The sequence below is a fragment of the Pocillopora damicornis genome, chromosome 8, assembly GCF_964200805.1.
Source record: "Pocillopora damicornis chromosome 8, jaPocDami1.2, whole genome shotgun sequence".
NCBI lineage: Eukaryota > Metazoa > Cnidaria > Anthozoa > Scleractinia > Pocilloporidae > Pocillopora > Pocillopora damicornis.
In genome coordinates, this window is record NC_142677.1 from 5810047 (window position 1) to 5825294 (window position 15248).

At 38.2% G+C, this 15248-nt stretch overlaps 1 protein-coding gene across 1 annotated transcript; it reads right to left on the reverse strand.

Moving 5' to 3' along the window:
- Positions 1–3029: 3029 nt before the first annotated feature.
- Positions 3030–12340, reverse strand: LOC149041113 (ATP-dependent RNA helicase DDX19A-like). Its single transcript, XM_089214412.1, has 10 exons — positions 12093–12340; positions 10196–10268; positions 9276–9420; positions 8227–8319; positions 7422–7524; positions 6795–6909; positions 6232–6409; positions 5319–5556; positions 4379–4603; positions 3030–3829 (listed from the first exon to the last, which is right to left on the reverse strand). Exons 1-9 carry the CDS (start codon positions 12162–12164, stop codon positions 4412–4414), a joined length of 1209 nt encoding a protein of 402 aa, XP_089070538.1. The 5' UTR covers positions 12165–12340; the 3' UTR covers positions 3030–3829; positions 4379–4411.
- Between the last annotated feature and the right edge of the window lie 2908 nt (positions 12341–15248).

Sequence of the window (15248 nt, forward strand, 5' to 3'; positions counted from 1 at the left end):
AGATATTGACCAAAACGGAGTAGACGAGAAGGGTCTTTACACTTTGGGAAAGTTTAAGTTTTTAAAAGTGTTTTTACACGATTTCTCGTGTGTATGTTTTTCAGTTGTAGTCGCATTTTGGATGTTTTTGTTTTTGAGTTTGTGTTTTAAGCCGTTACCGTTTTTTTACCGATTAAAAGTGCCTGCTTTTAAGGGAGATTTTCGTTATCGCTTCTGAACAGTAATCGTTATAAATCGTAATAAACGACCAGCTCCCAGTTGGCTTGTTAGCTCAGTTGGTAGAGCACAGCACTGGTATCGCACAGGTCATGGGTCCAAATCCCGTACGGGCCTACATTTTTTTGAGGCCTTATTTCGACCTGCTAAATAAGTAGGGTTTAAAATATATTAAAGTTCACACGGCAACCAGGTGGACAATCAGACATGGTTTGATGCTACTCTGGTTTACAGATTTAATGAATGTAACTGAAGAAGTTACAATCCATAGACCCGTCTATGAATTGTAACTTCTTCGGTTACATTCATTAAGTAGGGTTTATTACTGCTCTCATACATATCATGAAACCGCAATACACATAAATGATTTTCATATATTCAAAATTCATTGATTTATATCACTTCGACGGGTTTAATACGCACCAACGTAACATGCATACTAGGTGTGGCAGAGATTGAAATATTACTTTCCTTCCGCTTCTGAATTCCCAGCTGCTCATTCAGCATGTAGAGCTTGCCAGGTATTTGACTACAGTTCTCATTGACTCTGGTTTATAAAGGCACTGATCTACTTAAATCCTAAAATGCAGTTATCGAGGTTGTCACTCAGTGTTGTGTAACGTAGGCTCGATTATCAGCCGCCGTTCGGGAAATGAGCCTCCGCTCATCCCGGGAAGTCCCTTTCGGGAGGATCGAAGACAGGACTCGAGAAAACGGTGGAAATTGAGCGCAAGTGTGACATTTTAACATATAAGTGCCGCTTTTTTCGCTTTTGAATGTTTTCCTCTTTCTTACGCAGGCAGATGATGAAGAAGAGCGTAAGAAGAAAGAATGAGCTTCACAAACTACTTGCTTCAGAGCAGAGAACTGTTTTGAGTCGATTGTATCTCGATAGGAACCGGCCGTCATTTGATAACGGCGTAAGTCTGAAAGCCTTTACACCCTTTCATTGATATGCATATTCTCCATAGTACTATCTAAATATTTACCATGAACTAACAGGGAGAATTTAATTGACAATCAAGAGCTTCCTCAGTCAGCGATTGTTTCCTATATTCTCATTTCCTTAAAGTGTGATGCAAGAGTGATACTGAAATGAGAAATTTGATGCTGGTCATTCTTGGGGATTAAAGGATTAAGTATAACTGCAAAAGTACCTTAACAAGCATTTGTCAATTCAAAGCCGAACTAATGGCAGAAAAAAGGAGCTGCGCTGCTACGACCTTCCCACGCTGAGTTTGGCACAAGATGGCGCGAAAACATGGTGGTAAAAAAAAAAAAAAATGCCTGTTTCTCCATGACAGACGCGAAATTCCCAGTCTCTCGATTTGTTCGTATTCTCGAAAAATTTGGAAAAAGGAATGCATTGAATTCCTTTTTTACAGTTTAAGACTGCCATTTTGGCATTTTGCCACTAAATCTAGTAATGAAAAACACCTTTCCTCCTTTCTATTAGGATCCGTTCATTGCCTGCGCAGTATCAAAAGATTTTGTCGATCGATGGAGGCAGTTCCTAAGGTAATAAGTCAGACAGTTTATAAATAAACACTTTAAACGTAACACTCAGCGACTTAAATAACACAAGATTTACAGATTGCTTGGCACGAGAATAAGAGAAGAAAATCATATCTAGCCTGTGAACAAACCTACATTATTAGCTCTTCAGTGCGAGCGAATTCGCCCGCGAATAGTTCTGGCGCCTTGAGTGACGCGGGTGAGCGTGAGGTCTGTAATGGGTCTGGCACTGATAATCCATTATTAGTGCCAGATCCCTTTTAGACTGCTTGCTGGCTCGCTATGCTGAAGGCCCTAAACGTACTCGTTGATGTAGAAACACTCGTCCTGCAGCACTAATATTGAAGGCCTGTCCGTATGCTAAGACAGATCATTATCGTTTCATTGCTGATCTACCAAAATCGGCACTTTGTTTTTACTCCAAGTTGGCTATAAGCAGCTGAAACATTCCTCGCGATTACTCGATGAAATGTGTGCCATATAAACGTACTCGAACAGGTTTGCTAACATCAAAGAACGTGTAATAAAATATGTGCTCATTGTTCATATTTTCGCTCGAAGAGCGAAAAAGAAGATAAAAGGAACGGCTTTTGCGCTCCCGCGTTTTTTTTTTCGCCCTCCTTTGTTCGCGTGAACACAACAAAGGAAGAAAAACACCTTGAGCCGCAGGCTACTCTTAACAAAGATCATTTTTACACAATCTATGTCAGCGCTGTGTATAAACTGGCTGTCTTACAAGATTCTCTCAAATGTCAAACGATAACTATGGGATTAGTTGAAATTCAATTTCAAGGAGTAAAAAAGTAAATTTATAGTTGTGAATTTAAATTGAAATATATCTATAGTCTAGTTGCTAAGAACAAGTTCTAAGGAAAAATTGTCCATTTGAACAATAAACATATTTGAAGCTTGATTTCTGTATGGTGGTTTCTCAGTCACTTCATTGCTAACAACAGCTTTTTTATTTTGTAATACAGAAAAGACATAAAAAAATATCGACAACACATAATGAACATCACTGCCGTCGCAGTACCCAAGAAGCTGTTGATTTGTCAAACTCAAAAGAGATCGTTCTAACCAGTTAAGTCTCGGCTTTAACCCTTTCACTCCCACAAGTGACCAAGACGTTGTTTCTCCATACAATGTAAATACAATTTCACGCAGACAAGGGATGAGAATAAAGAAAAATATCAATAAGGGGATTATCAGTTGATCCAATACCACACTCAAAGGGTTTAAGTTCTACATGTAATTCCTAAACAACAGATTTCCTTTAATACAGGTTTGGAACAAGTCCCTTTGCTTTAAAACTATTTTTAATTAGCCTTTCTATAAAAAGGTTTTTAAGTAACCAATCAACAGCGAATGACGTGGAAAGAGAAAGTAAAATACAATCCATTTTAACCCTCTAATTCCCTAAACGTTTTCTCGTAAGTTGGTTTGAAGAATTTGGTTTAAGACCACAATAACTTCAACCTGATAAGTTCGAGTGTTCTCATTACCTGTTTACTGGATAATGTAAAGATATTACAGGGAGAAGTTTTGAGTCACTCACTGCTGGATGTTGAAGAGTTAAGAGGCAACAACAAATATCTTTTGTTATTCCAATGCTCTAAGCCAATCAAAACACTAGGAACTACACGTGTAAATTAAGGGAAAGTAAAGTCACTGTCATACGATTTGATTGGCTGAGAGAGGAAGCAAACCCTCGAGTTTAAAGGGTTCAAAATGTGAACAAACGAAACTGAAGATTATGGCTATCAAATGGGCGACGTATCCTTACGATGGAGAACTTTTTAAGTGCATCTGAAACGGACGTCGTCTTGTTTTGGTAAAACTCTATGGGCAATAGAGACATGTCTTGTTATGCAAGTTTCTCCACTGCATCAACATCATTGGTCTCGAGAAGTGTAATTTTTCTCCCAAAATGTACCTCAATTTTCTTCATGGTTGCCATAGACCGCTGACCATCAATAAAGTTCACTGCGATGCCACTCTTGCCAAACCTGCCTGTCCGACCAATTCTGTGTAGGTACGTTTCAAAATCCGGTTTGCCTGTGGGCTCCACTGGCATGTCGTAGTTAACCACAACTGTCACCTGCGAAAGAAACCCAAATCTTATCATTCAACTGACAGCTTTTTTATAAAGACCTCCTTCCCCTCAACTTAGGAAATATGCCCCCTAACCCTGTAAAAGCCTGCATCACTGACACTAGCTTTCAGCAGCACCCCCCCTCCCACCCCTTGCTGTATTGGCTAACCTTTCTTTCACTTTTACAAGTTAATTTCTCCAAATAAGGGTGTAACCAGTATTGATGCTTGGGCAGGGGAGATGTTTGCCAGGAAGAAGTCCTCCACAAGAGTCTTCCAGACATTTGGGAACACAACTCATTGTGTCACCATGACAAATCATTTTTCTTGACACCTTACGATCACCTGACCTGAAAAAATACCTGTGTGACTACCGTGGGGTGGGGGGTGGGGGGTGGGGGTAGGTTTTTTTTTTTGAGGGAGGGGGGAGCTTAACCCATTATTTGTTATTCTGACAATCCCTGAATCACTTCAAGTAAAACATGAGCCATTAAAAACCTAACACCTTAATTGTGATAAATGAAACAGCAGAAAGACAGGACCCCCTTAACCACACCTGCTATCAGTATTTGTGTCTCACATACACAAGCTAGTTCTTTACCTGATCGATATCTATGCCTCTGGCACAGACATTTGTTGTGATGAGCAACTTCACCTTGCCATCACAGAATCTGTTTAGGACTGCAATCCTCTGCTCCACTGTTATCTCACCAGATAGCAGTGCCACAGCATGTCCATCCTGGCTCATTTTCTGTGAGAGCCATGAGGCTGCCTTACGGGTCTGAAATAATAAAACCTCTTTTAACTCTTTACACCCAAACCCTTTATGCATATTTTCCATACTGTTCACCTTGCATTCTCTATGGCACTAACAAGGGGAATTGGTTAAACAATCAAGAGCTTCTTTAATTTTATGATCACTTCCTTTTTTCTTGTAACCTTAAGGTGTAATTCAGGGTTAATATTGTAAGGAGAATTTAAATTCTAGTCACTCTCAGGGGTCAATTGGTTGATGTCAAAATTCATCAAGTACAGCCTTAGCAGCACACTTTAAACCTGAACTCAAATTCAGGCAAAGCAATTTCCCCTTAAAATCCTTGGAATGTTGAGGATGATGACTGCATTAGGCCTTCAGACCCTTTCCCTTTCTCAAAACAAAATCTATTCCTTTTGCTACCCTGTTTTGTACAAAAAAAATGCGTACATTGAGAATATCAACATTGTAGAAATGCATCTAATACAATATAATCCAACAGGATGTCAAGGCCCAGAATCACAGTTCACACATGTGCACTGTTCTATGCCGAAGTTCAAATGCCATCCTAGACTTTTGGTCCAAAAGGGCAGAACACTGTTCAAATTGTAAAATGCACACTAAGATTCAGGACTGTCAACAACAACCATAACCTGTCACAACTGTACCCATTTAGAGTCATTGACTGGTTGACACAGTTCTAGAGAAGAGGATAAGGTTTGGCAGTGTTAACCATACTTACCTGACAGAACACAATACACTGTCCTATGGACACCACTCCATACATGTTTGAAAGGGCCTGAAATTTCTCCTCTTGACTCCGACACACAACATAGTACTGTTTAATGTTGTCTAAACTCTCCTCTTCACGACGTAGTCGAATCACCATTGGACTGGGTACAACAGACTCTGCAAACTTCATCACCTCATCATCGTATGTTGCAGAAAAAAGTAGCATTTGACAGTCTTTGGGTAAAGTCCTTGGAAACAAAGGAACATTGTTTAATACCTTAATCAAGCTCTTGGGGATATTCTGAGATAAGGAAAGTAAGGGAACAATATCTGCACTGTACATCATCTCATTGACAAGTGGGGAGATGTTAGTGTGCTGGACTCTGGCTCAAGAGTTCCTGACTTGTGACCTGGCTGAGTCATTTAGTTTTTTCCAGGATAGGCCTCCAGTTTCCCCTCACAGTACTTTAGACTTACACCTAGTGATATCAGGGACATAAGGTAAAGTTTGTACTCAAACCAAAGGCTCATCCAGCTGCAGCTTTTTCATTTGCCTAGAATGAAACAATTTGGAGGATTATGGATGCCAGTCCATTGTGAGGAAACCCCCCACCCCAAAATTTAATCAGGCTTTCCGGACCATTTTCCAGCACCCATTTGTAATCCAGGCTGGAAAGAGGCACTGTGAGAGTAAAGCATTTTGACCATGAACACAACAAAATGATGCAGCCAGGTCTTAAACCTGCACCTCTGAACCCTGAGTCCAGCGCACTGACACTGCATCTCCCAACTGTCAGGGAAACCTTGTGAAATGCTTCATATGCCACCATTCCATCCAAAGGGGGAGGGGGAGAGAAGCAATACGTCAAGTCACTTCATGATACAGCGACCTATCCACCTTAAATATGAAGCTCAAGACTTACTTGTGTATTCTAATTGACTGATCTTGGTGTCCCTTTAGAGCAATCATGACATCAGCTTTATCTAACACAAACATCTTGATTTTCTTTGGATCCAGAACTCTGTGTCTTAAAATCCAGTCAAGGAGGGTGCCAGGTGTTCCAAATATTATGTGATCTGTTACTTTCTGGCCTCTTGAAACTGTTAAAAAAAGAATGGTTCTGTTATTAATGTAACAGTAAAAAAGGCTGCTCTTTTCAGATTTACATTTGGCAAGAATTTGCTTTGCTAATAATTGCACGTCTTTTGTTTCAAGGGAACTCACTAAATCAGTATTTCTTGGCTATTAACCCTTTGACCCCTGAGAGTGATGAGCATTTAATTTCTCCTAACAAAATCACCTTGGATCACACATTAAGGTCACAAGAATTAAGGAAATGATCACCAACTAAAGAAGCCTCTGATTGCTAAACAAATTCTCCTTTTCAGCACTTAAGAAAATGTATACAGAACAGTGGAGAGAATTTTCATACTGATGTAGGGTGTAAAGGGTTGGCAGTTCTATTTTTTTGATAAAATTTCTCACCTCTTTCTCCTCTTACTGCATAACCGATTTTGATCTCTGGACAAAACTGTCCCATTTTTTCAGCAACTTGGCCTGTTTGTAATGCCAGCTCATATGTTGGTGATAAACACACCACCTGAAAACAAACAACATGAAACCATGGAAAATGGTAACTGCTACATCAAAATCATTATTTTTTTTCACCTTCATTTTTATTAACCCACTGCACACCTCTAATTACATCAAATACATATTTGACAAGAACATTTCAATCAGCATGTGTAAAACTTAACTGTGAAAAAATGCAATTTTTATCATTTTATAATTATCTTCCTTCATCTGAAAATTCAAGAACTTTTAACCATCCATTTGGAAAATTACTACTATGGTATTATTAAAATCACCAAGATAGAAATAGCCTGTAGAACAGGTATAATTTTGGCAAGCAAGTGCTCAGTATTTTCTTGGTGAAAATTGCTGCTGTCATGTTTTGATTTTTACAGCGGTGGAAGGCTGGAGAGAGAAAGAAATCTGTAATAAAGGGGGTGACTAACATCCAGTGGATTAACGATCATGAGCTTGTAACGTTAACTCCCCCTAATAAGACAACTGCATTGCTGGCTATGATAGAAATATGTGGTTATCTACTTGTGTGTAGGCCTTTGTAGCATCAACTCTGCTTAGCATAGTCAACACCAAGGCAGCAGTTTTTCCAGTTCCTGATTGTGACTGAGCAATCATGTTACTTGGCCTGAAAAAAATAGAGAGATGATGCAAAGCAATTATCAAATCCTTGCAAGAAATACACTACTGTGGCATGCTGAAAAACTATTGGATCTTCCCAGTAAAAGGGTTAACTCTCACAGAGTCTTTCTTCATGGGATAATTTGCTACACTTGATAAGTGTATCCCAGCCAAGGGGAGCAATATAAAAACAGGCATAGAAGGCAGGGTAAGCTCTTCAGTCTTGATTGAATCATGATGAAAAATCTTACTATGCCCTCTTGTAGGCAGACTTTACAAGTACAATCAGGCATCATTTGAACAGGACATGCATAAATTCATTTTAATCATATGACCTGCGGTGTTTCACAAGGGTTGCCAGCCCTGAGAAAAGTGGTAACTACACATGTGTAAAATTAATATTGCCAATTAGCTGCTGACACATCAGCTGCTGACACATCAGCTGCTGACATACCATTCTGTCAGACCTGTCAGGTTGATAAAGGAATGACAGAGCGTTTGCCATTCATTAAGTCATAATATATAGAGTTGAACACTTGCAAAGAAGTTCGATATCTACACTGGCCCATCTGTTATTCTCTAAGTATATAGAAGTATCTTTTTTTTTTTTCTCTTAAATGTCTTTTTGATATTCCACAAACAAGAAACAAGCACATTATAAAATCCAACAAGTTAACACTATTTCAAAACGTGTCTTGTGAATACTTACGGGTCTGCTAAGAGCATGGGTAAGGCTGTTTCTTGAATTTTGGATAGTTTATTAAAGCCCATGGCATAAACTCCTTTACGCAGTTGTTCAGACCTAAAGGAAACCATTTTTCATAACATTTAGAGCTCAATCTTCAAGCCAACAAAATCAGAACTAAAAGTATCATTAATAATCATAAAGAAAGTTGTTATGACAATCACAAAATAATTCAAGTTAAAGCAACAAATTTGGGGTCCAAGAGAACATCTGGAAAACATGCTTCAACCATCAATAGGTTAAAACTAGTAATAGAAAATTTCAAAGTCTGTATCAAATGCCAAAGCACTAAGCTAACAACAACCTAACAAAAGAACAAATTTCCAGTTGATTTACATAAAAATTGTACACATTGAAAGTCTGACAGGAATGAAAAAGATACTGGTTGAACAATATCAATATATGATCAAACATAAGTCTAAGTTAAAAGATATGATGTACATATCATTTCATCTGAAATTGTTGGTAAGGATTCAAAGAATTCCTGTTTTCAATGTAGGAGAATTTGTGCATGTGCGCATTTGTTGGAGAAACCAAAATGAAGCAACTTTCTCAAGACTCCACTAGTAGTTTATTGGATTTCTTTTAAAAAACATTTTTTTCAAAATTTGAGTTTCTAAACTCAGGGTGTGGCATATTAACTACAATAAGGGTAATTTAACATCAGTCTGCATTGGAGAGACAAATTTCAATAAATGTTAATTTTTGCTTTAAAAAAAACTCAGAGAAAGGTTTGCTCAATTAATTTGATTCTGACCAATATTGATCAATATCTGACCAACCATGTTTTGCAAACAAATCTCAAAATCTCAAACCATTGTTACCATTGCCATTTATGGTTCAGTTCTCCCACCCCTAGCTGACATTTTCCTTAAAACACAATAAAATTCCATACACATTCTGTTTTTCGGTTTTTTATGAGTCTCACAGTGAAGAAAACAATAAAAGAATGTCTTCACCATATTAAGCTTTCTGTAAATTCAAATCACGACTTGAAATGAAGGCATACATACAGAGGTAACTCATCAAATGACTTGACAGAGTGAAGTGGAGAGTTTGGATCATTCCTTTGCACTTCAACTTCATTCTTATTCTGGACCAGTTTATTCCTTAGAACTTTGATTAATAGGGAAGCCTCCGCCACAGCTTCTGCAGTCTCTGTTGAGTGAAAAGTCAATAATAGCATTAGCATAACCAGTGCAATGGTGTCCAGCTATCTATTTCATTGCAATTGGCCAAAGATTGATGCGACAAGATGCAACCAAAACTGTAAAAGGATTCTTGTCAGGTGAAATTCTTTAAGTTATCTTATTTTTCTCACCAACGTGTCATATGCATATCGTACCATAACTAGTAATTTTATGCAACTCATGTTAATTTTGCAAAATTGCTTCATTTTCTCATTGTATGTGTTCATGATGTGTGTGCATCCAATAGAACACAAAAGAGGGGAATTTCTCCTGATGCAATATTTAAACTACTACATTGAAAATCAATCCTTTAACCCTTTAACTCCCAAGATCTCTTTAGCAACTCTCCTTACTGTCTGCCATACAGTTCTTGTGATGTTAGTTTGCAGAATTTGGTATTAGATCACCTTATAATCCCCTAACTGATCTGGTATAGCTGCATATTCATTGCTATACATCTCAATTAACCCTTTAACTCCCATGAGTGACCAAGACAAAATTTCTCCTTACAATATCAATACAATATCAACCAGATAAGTGATGAGAGTAAAGAAAAATATCAATTTGAGGATGACTAATTAATCCCATACTTAACTCTCTGAACTAACATTAAAAGAATTTTATGGTTGACAGTAAAGAGAATTACAAATTTAATCTGGGAGTTAAAGGGTGAATATTGATAAATAGTGAGTAACACTGGGATCATAGGGTCATGTAGCTCTATGTTATAAGGTGAATCATACCATTGTCATCTTGAGGTGGTTTTTGTTCAGAAGGTGGTACAGGATTATTACTGTCAATTTTGAGTTTATTGACCTACAAGTGAAGATATCAAAATAACAGCAGTCTTATCAGTCTTATTTTATTATAATGTATCACACAATTACCTCATTCTCTAAGAGCAGGAAGAATGACTGATCTATTCAAATATTGTGAAAAATAACTTTAAGTGATCAAGTACAGCTACACTTGTATTATTTGGCAGACTGAAAAAGTTTCAAAAGTAGTGAAGAACTGGAAAACAATAAACGGATTGTTTGTCATGCTGTTACGCAGAAAACACAGTTTAATATGTGTTAAACCTTAAGTTCTCGTAAATTTTATGTCAATGAATGAATCCTGTGTCATTCAAGTGCCTCTGCACATACATTCTACTGAGCTAAGAACCTCAACTTTTCCACCGGGTAGTAAGTTTACTATGACTATAGATGCCTTAAAGTTCCTTAGACACAAACTATTTTCCAAGAATACGAGTTCAGTTACTTCCGCAAATAAACATGGCTCTCTTTTTCCCGAAAAGCAAAATTTTGCTTTGCTGTGCGTACATGGCTAACAGTTGGCTGAGCTGCACACTGAGATAGTTCGCCTCGAAATACGGACAGAAAAATAATATCAACGAAAGGATTATCCAGAATTACTTATACACAGTTCAAGATCTTTTAGCGCAGCAAGACAGTCCTGTTTCTGAAATAGTTTTCACACTCTTCTCCTTTTTTTTTTTTTTTTTTTTTTTTTTTTTGGTGGACCAGGTCTTTGCATCTCAGAGATCAAGACTGAGGAAGAGACTTTGCAAGTGAAGCCAACTCCATCGTGGGTCAGCTTTTAGTCACCCATCTCTTGTACACAGTTCAAGATCTGTTTAGTGCAGCATGACAGTTCTGTTTCCGAAACAGTTTTCACACCCTTCTCCTTTTTTTGGTGGACTAGGACTGAGCATCCCAGATCAGGACTGAGGAGCAGCCTCTGTTGGTGAAGCTGACTCCATTGCAGGTTAGTAATTAGTCACCCATCTCTTGTGCACAGTTCAAGATCTGTTCAGCACAAGGGGTCAGGGGTCATGGGTCATGGCAGGATGATCTACTTTAAGGGCTTTATAAGGTAGATGTATAAACAGAAACAGAAGGTGACCAAGTTGGGATCATGACAATTATATTTGCCATAATTTGCTGCAGAATAGACTATTGGGGTTCTGAGAGGCCAACAGCACCCCAAGTACTACCACCCCACCCTTAGTTATTCTCCTTTACCGAAGTTTAGTGTCTACGTGTAAGTTGCAATATTTGTAATGTAATAGGACTACATGCCGTTCAAGTTGGAAAATTCACAAAATTTTTTTGCATCCAATTATTTCCAAAATTGGACAAGCATATAGTCCTCTTACTCATACCTAGTCAGCCATAATTGGGTTTTACTCTGTCAAGCTATTATTCTTTAATATTTCAAAACTGTTCAATTAGGACTAATTTGGATACTTATAATATTCAAATTAATCCTTAATTGGACAGTTTTAAAAAATTGAAGAATGTGAATATGCTGACAATTTCGGATTAACTACCAGCTATACAATTATTTCTCAGATAGTGCCGACTAACGAATATCGAATGACATAAACTGAAAAAAACAATCAAGAAATGTGTTCAGCCCGATTGAGAACCTTGTGCTGCAAACTCAGCTCCCTGGAGGAGTAACGTACTTGAATATCTCGCTAAACATTGAAAGTTGCACAAAAAGTATTAAAATATCAGAATAATCCGAAAAGATTTCAGGCTTGCTTCGCAACTAAAAATAACAGGAAGCAGAGAAAAAATGATTCAATGTATCCGTAACGCTGTGTTAAAAGTCAGTAAAAGTTTACCTTACCAGTTGACGTGAAGATTTCACGTGGTTTCCAGTTAAGAGTTTATCAGCTGCTTTACGAGTCACATTTTTCATTCAAGCAACATAAACAGCAGATGACATAAACTGGAAGTTGAAAAATCTCTTAAATGCCATTTTTGTTTCTGCTGCGGTATCAGAATAGGCAGTTCTTTCCAAATTCATCTTGTTATGTAACTCAAAAAGGCCGCCATATTTCATCTCGATCCCAGTAATGTTTTTTCGTTTGTGACGCAAATTGCGTCATAATACACTTGCAGATGCGCGGTAACACGCGTGTAGGAGCGCGTGTAAACCTGGCCGCATGGTTAAGTTTGTCAGCCTTTTTTCTTCATTTTAGTTCTCGGAAGAGCTAAACACAAGTGTGAAAAGGACAGGAAAGTAACAAAATTAACAATTAACAAGGAGTTGGTGTGACTTTCACGACAGTCACGACAGCGAAAACAAGACTTTAGCGGACAATAATGCCACTCCGGGAGTCTACTCGCGAAACATGTACTTCAAAGGAGCGAGCATATCTCAACTGGTGTGTCTCATCAATGTTTACCCGCACTGTGAGCAGTTCATTAACTACGAGTGCTTTGTTTCTGCATTGATGGATGGCTTTTGGCTTTCAACTAATTCTGAGAAAATGACCTACCGGAGTGGTGCAGCACATTAAGAACACACGAGCGCATGCGCATAAAACAGTGAACGGTGTAACTGTCGTATGAATGACAATGTATGGCGTGAAGATAGTGGTGTCCTTACTAACAAGACACATCTGCCGGTTAAGCAGCTAACGTTTAGGGATACTGACATAGACAAAGACAGAGTAGACGATAAGGGTTATTACACTTTGGGAAAGTTTAAGTGTTCCGGAATCGCCTAATTGTAAGGAATAACAAAATCTTTAACCAATACTGACCGTGCGGTCTAATAATTTGCAACACACTGTCCCGGTAATTCTTATGAAATTTTCATTTAATTTTTTTACTCATCGAGGAAGCTTAGAACGATAATTTGATAACGAGACAAATAAGTCACGTTACCCTTCTCAGTTATTTCATTTATTCATTGGCAATAAACCAGGCTGGCCCAATTCAGCTGCAAGCTGGTATCAATGGGGGCCTGTATAAACAATAAAATTCTAGCAGAATATGTATAGAAATATATCACAGAGTTGTCAAGAGATCGTAAACTTTGAGTGCTTGTGTAAAACCTGAGCATGGTAATTGTTAAGAATAAAGTACCGGACTGGCGTGTCGTGCGATAAGCGCGCGCGCGCTGAGACATTTAAATTTGACCAGTTCGTAAGCATGTTATGCGTACGATTTCTCGCGAGTGTGTTTTTCAGCTTTAGTCGCATTTTGGAGGTTTTTGTTTTTGAGTTTGTATTTTAAGCCGTTACCGTTTTACCGTCTTTGTACCGATTAAAAGTGCCTGCTTTTAAAGGAGATTTTCGTTATCGCTTCTGAACAGTAATCGTTATAAACCGTTATAGATGACCAGCACCCGGTTGGCTTGTTAGCTCAGTTGGTAGAGCACTACACCGGCATTGCAAAGGTCAATGATGCCACTCCGGGAGTCTATGTGTGGTATCGCAGAGGTCATGGGTCCAAATCGCCAACGGGCCTACATTCTTTTTTCAGGCCTTATTTTCACCCACTAAATAAGTAGGGTTTAAAATATATTAAAGTTCACACGGCAACCAGCTGGACAATCAGACATGGTTTGATGCTACTCTGGTTTACAGATTTAATGAATGTAACCGAAGAAGTTACAATTCATAGACCCGTGTATGAATTAACTTCTTCGTTTACATTCATTAAGTAGGGTTTCTCTACTCGCTCTCATACATATTATGAAACCGCAATACACATGTATGATTTTCATATATTCAAAATTCATTGATTTATATCACTTCGACGGGTTTAATACGAACCAACATAATATGCATAATAGGTGTGGCAGAGGTTGAAATATTACTTTCCTTCCGCTTCTGAATTCCCAGCTGCTCATTCGGCATGTAGAGCTTGCCAGGTATTTGACTACAATTCTCACTGGCTATGGTTTATAAAGGCAGTGATCTACTTAAATCCTCAAATGTAGTTATCAAGGTTGTCACTCAGTGTTGTGTAATGTAGGCTCGATTATCACCCGCCGTTCGGGAAATGAGCCTGCGCTCATCCCGGGAAGTCTTTTTCGGGAGGATCGAAGACCGGACTGGAGAAAACTGTGGAAATTGAGCTTAAGTATGACATTTTAACATATTAGTGCCATTTTTTTCGCTTTTTAATTGTTTTCTCTTTCTTACGCATGCAGATGATGAAGAAGAGCGTCAGAAGAATGAGCTTCACAAACTACTTGCATCAGAGCAGAGAACTGTTTTGAGTCGATTGTATCTCGATAGGAACCGGCCGTCATTTGATAACGGCGTAAGTTTGGAAGCCTTTACACCCTTTCATTAATATGCATATTCTCCATACTATTATCTAAATATTTCCTATGAACTAACAAGGACAATTTAATTGACAATCATAAGCTTCCTCAGTCAGCGATTGTTTCCTATATTCTCATTTCCTTAAAGTGTGATGCAAGAGTGATACTGAAATGAGAAATTTGATGCTGGTCATTCTTAGGGATTAAAGGATTAAGTATAACTGCAAAAGTACCTTAACTAGCATTTGTCAATTCAAAGCCGAAATTATGGCAGAAAAAAGGAACAGCGCTGCTACGACCTTCCCACGCTGAGTTTGGCACAAGATAGCGCTCAAACATGGCGGTAAAAAATTGGATGCCTGTATCTTCATGGCAGACGCGAAATTCCCAGTCTCTCGATTTGTTCGTATTCTCGAAAAATTTGGAAAAAGGAATGCATTGAATTCCTTTTTTACAGTTTGAGACTGCCATTTTGGCATTTTGCCACTAAATCTAGTGATGAAAAACACCTTTTCTCCTTTCTATTAGGATCCGTTCATTGCCTGCGCAGTATCAAAAGATTTTGTCGATCGATGGAGGCAGTTCCTAAGGTAATAAGTCAGACAGTTTATAAATAAACACTTTAAACGTAACACTCAGCGACTTAAATAACACAAGATTTACAGATTGCTTGGCACGAGAATAAGAGAAGAAAATCATATCTAGCCTGCGAACAAACCT

Coding starts and splice junctions, on each gene's coding strand:
- LOC149041113 (XM_089214412.1), bottom strand. CDS start 12,164: ATGAAAAATGTGACTCGTAAAGCAGCTGATAAACTCTTAACTGGAAAC. Junction 7,525..8,226: donor CCCATGCTCTTAGCAGACCC/GTAAGTATTCAC, acceptor TATTTTTTTCAG/GCCAAGTAACATGATTGCTC. Junction 5,557..6,231: donor CAGTCAATTAGAATACACAA/GTAAGTCTTGAG, acceptor TTTGTTTCCAAG/GACTTTACCCAAAGACTGTC.